Source organism: Malus sylvestris, chromosome 5 (genome assembly GCF_916048215.2).
Source record: "Malus sylvestris chromosome 5, drMalSylv7.2, whole genome shotgun sequence".
Taxonomy (NCBI): domain Eukaryota; kingdom Viridiplantae; phylum Streptophyta; class Magnoliopsida; order Rosales; family Rosaceae; genus Malus; species Malus sylvestris.
In genome coordinates, this window is record NC_062264.1 from 15,245,782 (window position 1) to 15,263,251 (window position 17,470).

Below are 17,470 nucleotides of genomic sequence, written 5' to 3' on the forward strand. Positions count from 1 at the left end.
AGGTTTTGCCAGCTACTAAGCTAGCTTTTGCTACTGATCAGTGCATGTTGCTCGTCTCTAATCGCGGGAATCAGTTGGTCTGTTTGATCAGTCTCGAGCTGGATGACTGCTCTGGGACTTTTCCATCCAAAGCTTGGTGCAGTTTTTTGTCCGGATTTTGGGACAAGTAACTCGGCTCCAGCGCAATGTCACGTGGAGTGGTCCATGTCTTCCCCCGAGTCCCACCATGTGCTAGTGTAAAACCGGGCCCAGATAGGAGGAAGGTGTTTAAAAGAATCAGGAGCTAGAAATGCTGTATTTAAATGCCGACATCCCACTATGTCTTCACAGGCCTCATAAGCTTTATCAATGCTTTTCTGAAATTTGGAGGAAGTGAGAGACTGAAAAGCAGAGGGAGAAAGTGGATGAGATGATTGAGGGCTCAATGGAGGATGTTATCCTGCCAGAGAAAGTGGATGTAATAATTTCGGAGTAGAGAGATAAAAGCAAAAGGGTGGTGTCTGTCCAAACAGCTATCATTCTAGAGAAAAGCAAGGAAAGCAATGGCAATTAAAAGCTTAAAGTCAGATGGTCTCTAAAGGTCATAGAACATGGGTGGACAGATATAATTGCGGAAGACTAGGGATAATCGTGGGGGACTCGTGGACCAAGCAGAAAGCAAAAGTACACCGCCCCCCTCTGAAAAATCCCTCTCTCTATCTAGTTTGTTTCACAACCTTCAAACAAAAGCTTTCACTTTCTCTCTCATCAGAAGAATCTCCAGAAGAGAGAGAACAGAAAAAATCCTCCAAGCATTCTCGATTGAAAGTTTGAATCTTTTCACATGGGTTGCTGTCTGGGCACCGCCGTCGCTAGAAAGTCCTCAACTTTAGGTGATCAGAAGCACGAGGCATTGTTGGCTGGGCTGTAGAAAAATTGATACACTGCGATTTTTGCTTTTAGGGGTTGAAGATCCGTTCCTCCTTCGCAGCGTGTGCTACTTCTAGTTGAGCGTCATTTCAGATTGAGCACTGCCTTATATCGAACATCAGTTCAAGAACAGCATCTAGTTACTTCGGCCCACATATGGACTGAATTTCAAGTCTCCAACCAAAATACTCTCTTGACTGAAGACTTGGGGGACTACTATTTATACCATATTTAGGGCCTCGTATTTAGACCTCATATAAATACTCAAGGGACTTAAATGTAATTATGTAATAAAGGAAGGGGCAAATATGTAATTAGGGGAGCAGCCCTTATTCTATAAAAGGGCCTCCTCACCCTCACAAACCCTAAGCCTCCTCACATCCCCTAAGCTCTAAGCTCTCTCTCTCTCTTCAACAGAGAAATATAATACGATCAGTGTGGACGTAGCCTAAACCTTGGGGTGAACCATGATAACTCTTGTGTCATTTACACTTCATGCAGATTCACGGTCGGATTTACGTTGTACCAAGACCATCCGGTTTTGTGCATCAACAAAACTCAATCCTATCTAGTTCCTTTGAGTTGTTCAAAATTAGGTTTTTAGAATGCTAGTTGGTTCCGTTGAGTGGTCAAGAACCGTCTTCCGCTTTTGCCTAGATTTCGTTGAGTGGTCCAGAATCCCTATTTCTATGTGGTTCCGTTAAGTGGTCCGGAATCGTGTTATGTTTAGATTCCATCGAGTGGTCCAAAATTCCTTTTCCTATCTGGTTCCATTGAGTGGTCTGGAACCGTATTATGTTCGGATTTCATTAAGTGGTCCAGGATCCCTTTCCCTATTCAGTTCTGCTGAGTGGAACATTGTTTTGTTCAAATTCAGTTGAACGGTTCATAACCCTATCTTCATTGGATTTTGTTGAGTGGTTTGGAATCGCTTTCCCTCTTCGGTTTCATTCAGTGGTCTGGAAACCTATCTTTGTTGGATTCTGTTGACTGGACCGGGATCCCTTTTCGTGTTCGGTTCCGTTGAGTGGTCCAAAATTCTGTCTTTATTGGATTTTGTTGAGTGGTCCAGAATCATTTCCCTATTTAGTTTCGTTGAGTGGTTCAGAACCCTATCTTTGATTCGATTTCGTTGAATTGGTTTGGAATCCCATTTCCTATTGGTTTTGTTGAGTTGGTACGGGAACCCTAGGTTCTTGTGAGTAAAAATTGCTCAAACCTATGCTTATGTGTGTAACTTAAGGTTATAATGATGTTATTTGGAATCCTAATAGAGAATTACGGCAAGCCTTATGGGAGTTTAGGTTTATTAAACTTAATGAAATGATATTTGATCTTAATGGTTGATTAACATAGTTAAATGTTTGTGCATCTTTGATTTATTGAATCGATTATCTGTTGTGGTTATGAAATTGTTGTTGGAAAATAGTGTGATATATGTGAAAGATGAAATGGCAATCCTGATTGTTAAATGGTTTCGTTAAGTAGTCTAGAATCATGCTTGTCGAGTTCTATTGAGTGAATCTAGAACTCTATGTTCTTTTGCTACGAAGCACCATAAGAAATGTCGGAGTTTAACAAAGGGTGAACTACAAATGGCTTGATCTCGTATTAGGGTACGTATGTAGTCTAATATAGAGGTTAGATGCAATCATGAAATGAAAGAAAAAGTTACTATGCTTTTGAAGCATTGGGTTGTCTTTTATCATGTCTCGGAAGTGAGGCATAATAGTTAAATAGGTACTGACGTCACATGTCGGTCCTGGAGGTTTCTCAGGATCGAGGCTTGACAATACTCACCTACTTCTTAAAATGTTGAAAACCTCATACCTATACCTCGTGAAATATACCCAACACATCCTAGAATGATCACCCATGAAGGTTAGGACATATCTGTTTCCAGTCACTATTGCAGTTTGTATTGGACCACAAATATCTGTGTAAATGTTTTCAAAAGGTTGTCTAGCTCTCCAAGATTTTCCTATCTCAAAGCTATCTCTATGATGCTTGCCAAAAGCACATCTTTCACAATTTTCCTTGTCTTTTTGCAGTTCTGGTATTCCTTAAACCATTTCTATTTTCTCCAGATCTCTCAAGCTTTGGAAATTTAAGTGACCATATCTTATATGCCACAGCTGATAGGAGCATATTTATGCGACTTAGTTAGCTTGTTTTTTTGCATTTATGTTGTTAGTTCATTGTTATTTATGTATTTTAAACTATTTTCGTGTGTTTGTAGATTCAAAGGGCTAAAGTAGCAAGAAAGTGCATTTTGGTGCCTTTTGGAGCATTTTTTGGCTTGGAATGGATAGCACATGCTTGGAGAAGAAGGATGGACAAAATTGAAGACCAAAGGAGGTTAGGAATGAGCAAAGAGATGAAGGAAATAAATTCAAGGCAAAAGAAGACAAGGAAACTCAGCAAGAAAAGAGGAAACATTAAGTTAAGTTACCTTATTTTGATTTAACCTTTCCTAAATCCTAAATTACAAAGGTTCCAGCCACAAGGAGAGTTCCCAAAGATGTTAGGACACCTAATGTAAGGTTCTAGAAGACCTAATCCCAGCAACAAAGGGATGCCGCAACACCTTTCCCTTTCCCTTGCCGTGCAAGGCATGCACTTTCCTTTCCTTTTCCTTGTTGCACATACCCTTTCCTCTTTCCTAAACCCTTGCCGCATATCCTCTTTCCCTTTTCCCTTGGATTCTGATTTGACTTAGCCTTTTTCCTTGTGGATTTAGAGTTAAAGTCCTTCTACAATAATTAAAACTTTATTATTCCTTTCCTTTGATTTTCTGCCGCACCCTAACCTTAATTCCCTAGGGTTTTGACATACTTTGCTATAAATAAAAGCCCTTGCCGCACCATTCAAATCATCCATTCACTATCATTCACACTTTTAGCCATTCTTCCATACAATTCATCAATTCAACCTTCACCCACACCTTGTGCCGCAGCAAAGAAGAAGAAGGAGCAGCCTTGGACATATTGGCTATTCAAGTTGGATTGCTGGACGTTCTTAGGTGTAATCTATCTTAGTTCTCAATGTTTAATTTAAATTCTCTTTGTTTTGCTATGAACATGAGAGGCTAAACTCGTTTTAGCTAGAGGAGACTTTGAAACCATGATTATATATGCAATATGAGTTGGTTATTTCCAGTTATAATTTGTGAATTGTGAATGCAATTGACTTAACTGTTTGATTCATAACTTATTCTTGTATGTTTATTAAGGAGGCCTACTTAGTTTGCATGCATGAATTTGATGGTAGGATATAAGGGAATTTCACATAATCGTTACAAACTTATATTCACAAGTAGTGAAGGTCGCTGGTCACGATCGTGTTAAGGTAAATTCCTGACATGGGTATCATGATGTCATAGTTACGAATGCCTTGTCAATGCTTATGATTTTCACAGAGCTTAATGATCTTTGCTTGTGTCTCTATTATGCAGTTCATGTAGGGAACTTGGGAAGAATAATTTGGTTGCCGATGCATTGTCCGTCCAATTCAATGACTTAAGGAAAATCTCAGGGTTAATTAGTGATGACACGGTTAATCTGGGGCATTGTCGTTCATGGTTTATTGAAAGAGTAACTAGAAATCAATTCGTATGCATATGTGTCATGTGTGGAGAAGGACCCTCTAGCTAGCCCATCATCCATTAATTCACCCAATTTCGTCCAAACTTTGTTTAAGTTTACAATCTACTTGTTTTAACTTTAATTTCGTCCAAAACCAAATTCCCCTTTACTTTATTGTGTCAAGTTAGTTAGAATCTGTCCGATTTGTGTTTTTAAGTGTTTTGAGTCAAGTTAAAATCAATTTTCGTCCAAATCACCTCTTAGTGTCTAGTTTGAGTTTATTTGATTGTTTTGTGCTATTTTGAGTCTTTTTAGTTTATTTTGAGTTCTTTGAGTCTAATTAAGTGTTTTCGAGCCTAATTTTATGTTTTTTTAAGTAAGTTTTAAGTAGATTAGCAATCACTCCTAATCCCCGGCCTAGAACGATCCCTACTTACATCTTTACTACAATTGTCAATAAGAGGGTTTAATTTGAGTGCTGTTTTATATCACATCAACAGCCAATGGTCTCTGTGACACTTGCTCTCACTGAGATAGAATTATGATAACTTACTACCAGTGGGAGGCTCCTATTTTCAGTCATTTCAACTCTAGTGACTAAGTTTTCCAAGCTTCTGTCATTGAAGATTTCAACCATTAAATCACAAAAGAGTAAGAAGCCATGCAGTATCATTTGGCGTACACTCAACAAATTCTCATCAAGTCCAGGTATCACATGACTTCTTTGATGTATCTCTTGTCTTTCTTTGTTTCAATCACCAAGGTACCTCTACCAGTGGTTCTCACAAGTTGTCCATTACCCATTTTAACTCTACCAGTGAAGTCTCTGTCAATATTGATGAGTAAAGACTCATGTGCAGTCATGTGATTGCTGCCCCCACTATCAATGAACCACATATCCTTGTTCTTCTCAATTGTAGTGACGTTGCAGGCATAGAACACATTCGTCTCCTCCTCAGCCTTGTGTGCGTAGTTCACGAGTTGACTTCCTTTTAGAGCCAGAGTTTTTGGACAAATGACCAAATCTGCTATACTTGTGATATTTGGTTTTTCCCTTGAACCAACAAATACCAAGATGACTTTATCACAGATTTGCAGAGAGGATTTGTACCTTTTACACTATTATTTACAACACCATTGTTTCTTGCAGGCAAGCTTGGTATTTCTTCCGACTTTTTACCTTTCCTTTTCACATCCTCTTTGAAATTACTAGACTAGTTGTTTGAGTTGCCCTCTCTAGGATTGGTGCTGAGAGACCGAAAAGCCCTTTCTGTGGCTGCATCAACATGCCTTTCTAGTCTTTGTTCAAAAGTTTTCAGGGAAGCCATCACTTCTTGCGCATCAAGTGTGTCTGTGTCTTTATTTTCTTCTATCATATTCACTATTGAATCCTAGGGTCTTGTCAAACTAATTAAAAGTATATGTACTAATCTCTCCTAGGTAGTTCTTCCCCAAGAGTTTTCATTTGATTCACAATATCAAACAGTCTAGTAAAGTAATATTTGAGGGGTTCATCCTCTCTCATGTGTGTATCTTCAAAATCACGTCTAAGAGATTGGGGTTTTACTTCAGTCTCCTTCTCATCACCTCTGTATTCTCTTTGCAGAACTTACCAAGCAGCTTTAGCTGTTTCTTCGTTTGATATCTGGGAACAGTTGCATCCGAAACTGCTCCTTGCATAATACCCAGAGCTTTGGCATCTCTCATCACATTCTCTCTCAGTGAGATTTTCTGAGCAACTGAGATTTCTTCTTCCTGTGTTTCATCATCCGACTCTGACAATTCATATCCATCTTGAACCATTTTCCAGAGAACCTGGGACTCGAAGATGGTTGTCATCCTTATCCTCCGAAAATCGTAGTTTTCTCCATTGAACTTCGGAGCTCCAACTTCATTGCTGCTCGACCGAGACATCCTTGAAGCCTTAAATCGATTTCTGGGATTTCAAGTATTTGAAATCTCCCCTGAAAAACAGCTTTCACAAATGCCTGGCTGTTGTTAATCGAACCTAGGCCTTTGACGCTATGTTAAAGTTTTTAATTTGCGTGTTTCTGTGCAAAGAAATTCGGCAAACAGAGAATAAGAAATCGGTGTAGAGAATGAAGGAATGAAGGTCACAGCTGTAAACATTGCAGCCTTAGCACTATATAATATATATATCATTAAAACAGTATTGCTTAGTCCCATTTTCAAATCATCAATCTTTGGGTTTGGAGTAGTGGGGTTTTGAGATTCTGTTGTTGGCGGGAGTGATGCCAAATGCGAAACAAATCACTTCCCTGATTGCAATGTGAATACAGAGGCAATCGCATACATGAATGCTGCTGCATTCTGTTTAGCACCTGCATTCATTCTTCTGTTTCACCCTCAGAAACAGATATTACTGTTTTGGGTTGCACAAGGGTGTCAAATGAATTGGGACTGAGCAGGCAATACGGAGTCTTCCTGTCGAGGGGTCTAGGGTTCTTGTCGTCCTTTGTCGAATCTATTGATAACAAGACTGATCGACTTTATATGTCATTCCGGATGTTGTTCGAGTACGCACAATTGGCTAGAGTTATACGAACACTATATCTGTCGACCAAAAAAATGCATACACTATATTTCGATGTGTTCCTTGTTTTTGATATTGTTTATGTTCGATGTAGTTGACAGTTGGGTAATTGGATTACTTAAATAGTAACGTAAAATGACAAGTTCAATGATCAATACTCATTGCTGCATTATGTAATGATGAATGCACCATCACTGGTCATATTTTCTTCAAACACAAATTATACACAAAGAAGACGACACCTGTACCCTACAACTACAATTTTGTACAGTTGAAATGCGAGAGAAAGTGAAAACACCACTATTTCTCACATTCCGAAAAGAATTTTCAGAAATTCTACAAAAACCAATACTACAGGGCAACGCCTGAGAAAATTGAGTCTCGTATCTTGAAATATACCTCGGTATATTGAGGTTTGTGATCATTGGGAAGATAACCAGCTACCATCAAGAGCAAGGATGACACAAATATATCGATCCACTATACAGTTTGATCAACACCCATCTTTTGATGAACATCAACAATAAGATCCCGCAGCTCAGGAAAAATTGAAACGAGTGACAGTTCAAGTATTGCGTATGCAAGTTGCTTTATGCAGATGGTAGACTGCACACCAGAATAATTCGGAACCATCACGTTTGGCTTGAAGGAAATGACGAACTAAATTTCAGCAGACAATATAAGAGGATGAGAGACTAACCTGAATGAAATAATAGATGTCTCTTGCACAACGTCTGTACTGCTTATGCCCAATTAAGCTAACCAAGGGCGCCGGAGTTCCATCTGTTAAAGTGGGGATCAGTTTGTTGTTTTTCATGTATTAGTCAAAGGAATTTATTAGATAATTAATTACACACATAATTCTATAGTACTCACACTAGTCGAACAATCATGGAATACTATAAATATGATTGTGTGTGTGTGGGTGGGTGTGTAAGAAAAATGCATGTACACCTGAATCAAGCCAGAAAAAATGTATATACTGAGAAAGTAACAGAAGATTCATGAGTTATGTCAAATTGTAAAGTTTCGCATGGAAAGTGATGATAAATTTACATCTAAAAGCAACACCAATATTTCTCAGTTGAAAAAACAGGGTCGAAATCTCAAACCATACAACTCTTAGAATCCGAAGTTTTAAGCGTACAAAAGGGCTGCTATTTTAAATAAATATAGTACAATAAGTTACAGAGAAAACAACAGATAGTACTTACCTTTGATTATGTAATCACAGAAAAATAGTTTACCTGAGCCTAAAAATTAAGTACCAACTTCTGGAACACAGATGTTTGACTAATAAAACACAAGGCAGTAACATTACCAGGAAGACTAAGGTAGCCACTTCAAACTAAAACACAGGAACACTAACCAGAAAATAGATAACGTCAACTACTCACCAAAGAGCATTTTCTTGATATCACTAGCTCTGCGAGCAGCCTCAAGCTGCTGCTCAAAAGACCCCGGTTTACCAGCCTTACTGCCGCCAAATTGACTTATATTTTGAAAAGGGTTTTGATTGCCGTCTTGAACATTGCCGACTCTAAGGAAGAATGTGCCATTTGGCCACAGAACCTAAAAAAAACACATGGTTTTATTTTTTTGTCAGAAAAAAACACAAGATTAGAAAGCAAAAATAAGCAACTCTTTTCCTTTCAAATTTCTAAATATTGTTTTTCCCTTTGACTGCAAGGATAATTATACATTGAAAAGAAATCTAGGAAAGACATGCCAAAGTTATGATGATGATTAAGAACTCGGAATTCACAGAAATTAAAACTGAACAAACAGGAGTACATTACGTCCCTCATTTCAAATGTAAGCAAAAAGTCTTCAAGCTTTGAGAAAGACAATTCTCAAGAAACAAAGAAAAAAATAACACCTCTATGTGTGATTTGTGCAGACAATACAGACGGTAAATTAAAAACAAAAACGGACTTTCAGTAGGAGTTTTATCTTTTAATGCTCAGCAATAGTCCCTTTAAGCAATGTAGATTTATTTTCTGTCGGGTTCTTAAGTCACATACAACCAAAATACAATATAAATAATTAATAGTGGGGCATAGTTTTGCACAGGGACTGAACCTGAAGAACGGAATCACCCAACGGGCCTCACCCCTCTCCCTTTCAGAAACATACTGAGGAATGCCCAAGAAAATGCGACTCCATTCACATATGAAACACAGTTACCATGATATAATGTGGTAGACAAATAAGCACCAACAAACGATTTGTATAACTATTCTATTGCAGTATTCATTTAAGATTTGAACTGTTACACCACTAAGGTTGTCTATGTTTTTTCAGTAAAATGAAGATGTTTATAATTGGTTCAGTCCTTACATCTTTAAGCCAATAAATTCCCGAAGCAATAATATCCTCCCTCCGAAGCCAATGAATCTGCCTCATAAGCCAGTCATCAATAGCATCGTCCATCATTAACTGCAATATTTGTTTTGACATCCAAAAGACCTGTCGTCTGCATGGACAAAAGTAAGCATGTGCGAAAGACCAGTTATTTAATCTAATTACACACGTTCCAGCACTACTCTTTATATAAAATTCCACCCGTAATTGGGACATTGTCCGCATACTAAAAGGAATAAAGAAAATAAGCTTATAAAGCTATAAACAGCTACTCATATATACCCAGGGAAAAGAATATAATACGTTCAGCAAACCATAGTTATTGAATAAAAGAGAAAAAGAAAAGTAAAATTAAAGAAGAACCACGCTAGAACAAACTCAGGAATAGAACATACTAAAGAATTATAGAAAATTGTTCATACACTAACAAGAAAGCAAAAAGTCGTTAACTTGAAAGAACAAATTCAATAAATGAGGAAATAATTGGGTGAGATGAGCAACCGAAAGAAATATAAGCACAATAAAGAGAAATGGGACATCGAATAACCAATCTACAAAAACTTTGCCCGGATGGCATATGGTGTTGGTTACTTTCAACATTTTCAAGAAAACAGGCTGGATGGCCGAATATTTTATTGTTTATTGGAAAAACGGGATAACAATCATGCATGTTCCTAATCTTTTATCCAAGATCAAGTTACAGGAGACGATGACATACCTGAAGTACAATCAGGCAAACTAAAATGATATCAAAAGCATTGATCGAGTCAATAATGAATACAGAATCATGCCTCATCAGGATTTTCCCTAAACCATCAAAGTATGAACAGCTCACCTCAGCCAGCCCCTTCTCTTAAGTTGAAATACCTTGTCCACTAGATTCAACAGAGGCACGCTAACATTGGGTGGAGTCCACTGAAAGAAAACAAGTTGTAAAGATGAATATCAGAGAGAATCAAAGATGTCTCTAAAAAGAGCTGTGATAAGTAATTAAAAAAAAAATATTGACTAAAACTGTGATCGTCAGATAAACCAGTAGCTTTCACTGAAAGATCTAAAATTAATACATGCAATTCACAATTACTTTGACAGCAACCTTTCACTAGTCAAGATATTATTTTCTTATGATTTACATGTCCATATAAATTTACTGAATCGCATTTCTAACTTCGTCTTTATACTGAATTTCCATGGGCAATCGTCAGTTAGAACCTTGAGTATGGTTGAACCCATCTCAAGGTTGGAAACTTTGAGAATCTTGGTGAACTAGATTAATTATTCTGGTCAAGCTGTGAAAAACTTGTCTAGCTGTTAAATTCAATCTATTATCTACTGGGCTAAATTTCTTGGTATACTTAATATTCATTCAGTATAAACGTGTCCTAGGTATTTACATTATAACCAAAGATAGAGAATGTGTTAAAATAGGAGAATGAGACCTATACTTTCTAACCAAAGATAGAGAATGTGTTAAGCTTAAAACAGGAGGATCCAAAGTCTGCATAGAGAACATTGTTAAAAAAAAATAACAAAGTGAAAAAGTGGATAACAAGATAAACCTAGTAAATAATTCATGGTATAAAATGATTAAAGCTATGAATAACTTGTGAGAAAAAGAAAATGAAACATGCCATGAAGAGGAGATGATGAAAATAGGAGAATGAGACACAAGATATCGAGAGTGATGAAAAAGGTCAGACATAAAGCCAATGCTATTGCATATAGCCGGAGCTTTTTTCCTAACAAATTGAGTCTACTACGGCATACTTCAAGATGATTTTAACCTGATCTATGTTGTACCTTAACATTCAGCCTTATCAAACAATATTAGCACTCTAGTGGCTTACATACCAAAAGAAACTTGAATCAATAAGAAATTACATACTGTAATCAACTAACGTATATTCGGATATCAAGTATCATGATAGTGACTATAATGCTTAAATAGAATGAACTCGGATGACAGTAGTAATACCTCAGGTGGCATTCCAATTGGATCCTCCAGAAAGCCACCCTTGCCAACTAAATCAGCTTTCTTCTCCAAACCTAAGGTCCTTGTATGTACAACCCGAGGTGGATAACCCTTGTAGTTCAATTCATTGTCTGAATGCCACCCATTTTCTAGGGTACCTTCCTCGTTATCTGAAAAGCTATTTGTTGACTCTGCTGTATTTTGCCTAAAAGCAAGGACACCTGTCTCATCTGCATTCCCGGACAAGTTCCATCCAGGAAATAAAGACGAGGCCTCAGACATGGGAGAACCAACAACCTTACGCATTAACCCATCTGAAACCCCTTTGAACTGGCGTACAATGTCATCCACAGCGTCATCCACATTGACTGCTTGAATCAAATAAAATATGAACTTAAAAAATTTACAAGGCAATAAGAAAATATGAGAAATCTCAATAGTATTAACAAAACTGCTAAAGAAACAAGCACATATATTACAATCTAGGACCATAAGCATTCAGGAGTGTCGACCAAAAGTTTTTGGAATCTTAGAAAATGCCTTGTTGAAGTTCTTTAACATATGTCATATATTGCTTTCTGATATGTACTTTGGTAATGGAGACTTTTGTTCTTAGTTAATAGAAGAGAAAAAGTTCGAACAATTGCCTTCTAAAGAATATCCTATAAACAATGTTGAATGGTCCACAACATATGAATTAAAAACCGTTCTGGGCCTCAGAAAATTAAATCTTGCAGGTAGCACAGCAACTCTCGGTTAACCCCTAATTTATGAGGAGCCTGTTCATCTCAGATCTCCATCCATGTAAAGTCCTCCTGATTAACCCCCATTAAAGCCTGATTTACCTTCTATACTCAATCACTAATTCGCACTACCAACCTTCCTCCACAAGATAACTTGAAACACCTTTCAGCATGATTACCCTTGCGGCCTAAGTAACCATATATTACAAAGCACTACACCTTTTTCTCAAATTATGGACAGCCTTATAAGTCCTATGTATATATATATATCAAAGCACAACTTAGTTTTTATACTGGGACTGACTACTAACAATCTATCATAATGTAACTGGGTATAACTTGTCAACAATATTTTTTCCTTGGGACATCGCTTAATTTCTTAATGTGCCTCAAGCTGGCAATCATTAATTATTTCAATAACTTTTAATGTTTAAATAAAGAAAAGGTGAACAAATTTCTGTATCTCTCATCCAACTAGCAGAAATTGATAGGGAGCATCCAAAAACTAAAAACAATTATATTGTATCAAGAATCAAACTAAGTTGATAACTTGCATTGCCAGCCACAATATGGGTGTGGGTGTGTGAATTGTGTATATGGAATTGGGTGTAGTGGGTACAAATTTGAGAGTAAAAAGAGACAACCCCAAAAAATATGAACGTAGTATGCAAAACAAAAAATTAAAAAAAACCACATACCTGCAAGAGTTCTCATCACTGAAGGAGATTTTCCAAAAGAGTAATTCTAAAAGCAACACAAAAGAAAAAAAGATACTGCTGAGAGAGAGAGATAGCAGAGACGATCATCTACTCAAAAATTCTATGTCAAGAAGATGAATACCTTTGATGAACCACTTAAAAAATCCCAGACTTCATGCTGTTCGGCAAGATTAGCTATTGACAACAGATCCTGGGAAAATACAGCAAATTAAAGCAACGACAAGAGAAAAGACAGTGAGAAATGGGGGAGGGATAGAAAAAATACAGTGAAGAACCTACATCATACCTGTAGATATTTGTCTAGCTGAATACATCGCTGATGAACAAAAGCATCCTCTGTGCTTGACGAGAATATTCTTTTGGGTGGTAAATGTAAAGTGTAATTTGGAATGTCTTTAAGATGGCGATGCAGTCGTTCAAAATTCCTATATCTGCAGAGAGAAATCAAAAATCAAAAATAAAAAATCAAAGGATAAACAAGAAAAAATCATATATGGAATATGGACCAAGTAGAAATAGAGACTTCAAGAACTTTCTTAACCTATGTAAGAACAAACAGACACTCGTCTTTCTCTAATGAGGATGCCTTCACTTTATCAAAAATAAGGACCAAATAATGGTACCCATCCAAGCAAGGATAAATTAACACTTATAAATCCCTTTAGCCATCTAATTGTCATCAATCAAATAGTCAAAGACAGTATTCCTCGTGAATACAGAAATGAACACGATGATCTAGGGTCTAAAAGATTCTGTATAGGAAGTACGTGTTTGCATCATGGGATTACACTGCAAGGTGGGGTCTCAATAATTTGGTCCTTACTTTTCTCTAAATGAGGACATCCTCAACAAAGTGAGTGCATGCATGTGTTGTGCAGACATGTGACTCTGCGTAATAAAAAGAAAATTGAAAAAAATAAAATAGATGAGAACGAAACCTTCTTTTCACAAACCAAGTTCTGTTTTCTGAATCTGTAACTGCAATTGAATAAACTGCAAAAGATTTTGACCCAAGTTTCTCAAAGTAGGCTCCCATAACCTACAGACATACATATTGAACAAAAAGTCAACTCAGATTCAAAGAAAACGTGTGATTCAACATATTCCAGCACTGAAGAAGCTGCAATGGTTGGCATCATGAAAACCTACGATATCTACTAAACATTTTAAAATTTACATAAATGTAAAATGCTTACCCGGCACCTGAGCTTGGGAACTTGTTGTCCCACACAGTGGACTAACATATCCGAGGCACTCTTACTAATATGGTCTTCTCTATGCCTGCCAAACTCAGGGCTATAGAATTCTGATATGATAGACCCTCCACCTTCTGTCAATGTTCTTTTTGTGTCTGGCTGGATTTTCAAAGCAGAAGTGCTATTTGATCTTTTAAGCCTGCTTTTATTTCCATCAGCAGCAAGGTTTCCAATGTCCTCCAATTTATTAACAAGATGCCCTTGATCCGCATATGATTCTTCGCTGGGATCTAAAGAGTAGTGTAGTTCCATTTTGGTCCCACCACTTAATTGAGTATCTAAACTTAATTCACTTCTTAGCTTCACAATAGATCTATCTTCCATTCCTGTAGAAATTTCATGCCTGTCGGCTACCATTTCGTTGCCCAGATTTTTAGCAGGTACAGCACTATCTATTCCAGAACACTCAGATATAGGTTCCTGAACTCTTCTTATCCTTTTCTTGTGCTCTTTTTTTTTGTAATTTCTCCCTTTTGTCCACATATTTTCAAGATTTTCAGGAGCAAGAACTTCAGTCCTTCTCTGTGTTGCAGCCTCTAAAACTCGTGCCCAATCAGCAGGCCGTGGCTGCAAAGGATCTTCCTGGAATTTATTATAATCTGAATACGCTTCTCTCTGGTGGTCACCTTTAGCCAATGTCATAACAGTGCTTTGGTTAAAGGTTGCAGATTTCCTCAGTGGAGAATCTTGATCATGTACAACCCCTGCAGCTGATTGGTCCCCACTTACCACTTTACTGATTTCCTCTTTAATGGCTAGCAAAATGTATTCAATCAATTCGTTGATATACCTGATTAAAGAGAAATTGTAAGTTAAAATGGCTAGGTTTCTTTAACAGAGGGAAGATAAATGTAAACGTATGTAACATTTCAACCAATTAAATTGATGGCGAATTTCATTATTACAATGTTTCTACGCATGCACAACCATTGGTATGATCACATGTTCCATAAGCTCTAAACAATGACATAAATAGTTTAGGAGGATAATAACAACAATAATATTACAACACAAGATTTGTACCACAGTTTTGTAACATATTTTAAAAAACCAGGACAAGAAATAAGGATTAACCCAGGCCATCGTCTCAATAGATACTAAATGCTAGATACAAAAGGTCAGTTTGATGCTTGACAATCCCTTTAAAAGAATTTAACACCCTCTAGGCAAATATAATAAGAAAACACAACAAAAGAATGATAACTCAATCATAAATATAATATAACATACCCAGGGCTTGCAAAACTCAAAACAGGTTGAATTACTAAGCTTGTTAGAAGTTCTCTGGCAATAGATCTAACCACTGGACATTGAGCTTCTCGTGGTCTTAACACCACAGCTAATACCCCACCCATTAGCCGCTGAAGAACCTATTGAAGATATAACCATCAGCCTATGGAAGACATATGCAAGAGATAAAATCCAAAAATAAAACTAATTTCTGTTGGAACAATCCACTCACACCTTGTACTCACTCTCGGGTGAAATCATTGCAGGATGGAGCACCTTCGAAGCCATGAGATGATGTTTTAACCTTTCATCTCTCTCCTCTGAAGACAACGTTTTCATAACATCAACACCTATAGCAGCTTGGTTTTTTCTAAAAAGTTCTATATGATCCCCTATTAAATCAATAATATCCCTGAAACATAAAACAACCATTAATTATGTTGCCTTAACGATAAAAGCTTCATAACAACTTGCAAATGGTTCACTTCTACAAGAAACAGAAGGGGTACCTTGTTAGCAAGTCAACAAGGTTTATCTCTTTAACTCTTCCGGATACTTCACCCAGAGCATCCATGATTATCGCGCGTATCTGCTCTGGCGCCTCCTTGTCCGGCGTAATATCTGAATACCACAAATCAATCACAAAATCCTTCAAAAGTTTGTCAATGAAATCTTTAACTGCATCCTCTACGATTGGAGAACCAATTTTCCTTTTCCATTTTGGTGGTGGAGTCCCAGTAGAGAGTCGTGGATCATTCAATGACAACTGTTTCTTCTCCAAATGAGACAAATATGATTGTGGACGAACAAGTTTTTGACTCTTCCAACGGAATTCCACGTTATTCATTAGAATACGTAGCATTGAAACCAATAAAATTGATATGGGTAAATTCATCCACATTGATTTACTCGAATCTGCAATGAAGGACAAAAGAAATGGAGTCAGGAAAAACACTTCTGAGAGTGAAAATCCAACCACATTGATTTCGCTAAGTTTACTATATACATGTTGAAGAAATCAGGAAAAATATAACCAAAATCAATGCATTTTCACTTAATTTTTTTCTCTCCGAAGCGAAACGGAGAATCGTCAGTTAGCACTGATTCCTAATTCTTGGAACAAAAAGCTATCATCTTTTTGAACCACACAACTTCCATACAATGAGAAATCATCAAACTCCTCCCCCTCCCTTCTCGAGAAAGCATCAAATTTCATAAATTACATCAAATTTGTAGAAAAATATAAACACAGAATCCAGAAACCCAAATTCTATGAAATTGGAGCACTTACAGGAAAGAAAGTATGTAACACAGAAGACAAACAGGGCCCACCAAACCACTCGAATCTTAATCTCCTCGACCAGATCCTCTATGCTATTCAAGGCCTTCATCTTTGTTCCCGGAAACCCTAGAATCCCAACCCTAATCCACTAAAAGCACAACGAAACTCCGACCAAAATCAAATTACCGCAAAATCCGAGTCAAATCCCTTGAAAATTCAAAAGCTTCAGCGCCAAGCAAGGTCGAGCGTGGACCCAGGCTGCTAGGGTTTTGTCTGGTTTGCCGAGCTTTCAGAAATTGCTTACGGAGTTACAGAGAGAATAAGAAGAAGACGACGACGACGACGAAGAAGAAGAAAGACTAACCTGGGGGATTTTTGTTTCGTTCAATAATTTTGTTTTCAATTTTGGTCAGCTGTTGGTGAGTTCGTTAACCGTTGGGCCGTATGTGTGTAACCGTCCTGGACCGGTTCTGGCTTCTCTGTGCTATCCGTGTTGCCATGATACAAGCAATTGGTGGGACAAACAAAAGTGTGGGCCCCCTTTCATGCATTTTAATGTGAGTTTAACCATTAAGACCATCTAAATATACTATAATTTTATATCATCTTATGCGGTAATTGTGGATATTTACGATTTTACTCAACGATTTTTATTAATAAAATAATTAAAAAATAATAACAAAACCTTCTTGCTCCAATTTTCAAGCCTCACCGTTGGAACTCCTCCCTCTTCGCTCTCCAATTTCACCATCCTTCACCGACGATTGATGGTGCTCGACCCCCTTCATCACTGCCAACTGGCCGAGTATCACTGGGAGCACCATCAGAAAAATTCTTTTTACAATTCTGACCTTCAA

General features: G+C 37.4%; 1 protein-coding gene and 1 long non-coding RNA gene across 3 annotated transcripts; one reads left to right on the forward strand and one right to left on the reverse strand.

The window, feature by feature from the left end:
- Window positions 1–5,434: 5,434 nt before the first annotated feature.
- On the forward strand, window positions 5,435–7,216 carry LOC126621963 (uncharacterized). Its single transcript, XR_007623240.1, has 3 exons — window positions 5,435–5,652; window positions 5,734–6,214; window positions 6,304–7,216. It is a non-coding gene; the product is annotated as an uncharacterized LOC126621963 (long non-coding RNA).
- On the reverse strand, window positions 7,196–17,120 carry LOC126621952 (uncharacterized). Of its 2 annotated transcripts, XM_050290583.1 has the most exons (15): window positions 16,623–17,115; window positions 15,841–16,246; window positions 15,566–15,743; window positions 15,332–15,471; window positions 14,042–14,891; window positions 13,784–13,884; window positions 13,132–13,276; window positions 12,967–13,035; window positions 12,825–12,870; window positions 11,387–11,751; window positions 10,247–10,326; window positions 9,388–9,523; window positions 8,445–8,619; window positions 7,748–7,830; window positions 7,196–7,653 (listed from the first exon to the last, which is right to left on the reverse strand). In XM_050290583.1, exons 1-15 carry the CDS (start codon window positions 16,720–16,722, stop codon window positions 7,528–7,530), a joined length of 3,000 nt encoding a protein of 999 aa, XP_050146540.1. In that variant the 5' UTR covers window positions 16,723–17,115; the 3' UTR covers window positions 7,196–7,527. The 2 variants fall into 2 exon arrangements, 1 of the variants encoding a protein (XP_050146540.1); XR_007623228.1 differs by lacking the exons at window positions 7,196–7,653; window positions 7,748–7,830; window positions 8,445–8,619 and having other exon boundaries at window positions 9,390–9,523; window positions 10,130–10,326; window positions 16,623–17,120.
- Window positions 17,121–17,470: the final 350 nt, after the last annotated feature.

Bases quoted from the DNA above. Each gene is read 5' to 3' on its own strand.
- LOC126621952 (XM_050290583.1), bottom strand. From the start codon at position 16,722: ATGAAGGCCTTGAATAGCATAGAGGATCTGGTCGAGGAGATTAAGATT. The intron at 15,472-15,565 runs GTGTGAGTGGAT...TATCTTCAATAG, and splicing joins CACCCGAGAGTGAGTACAAG to GTTCTTCAGCGGCTAATGGG. The intron at 9,524-10,246 runs GTGAGCTGTTCA...TTGTCCATGCAG, and splicing joins AAGAGAAGGGGCTGGCTGAG to ACGACAGGTCTTTTGGATGT.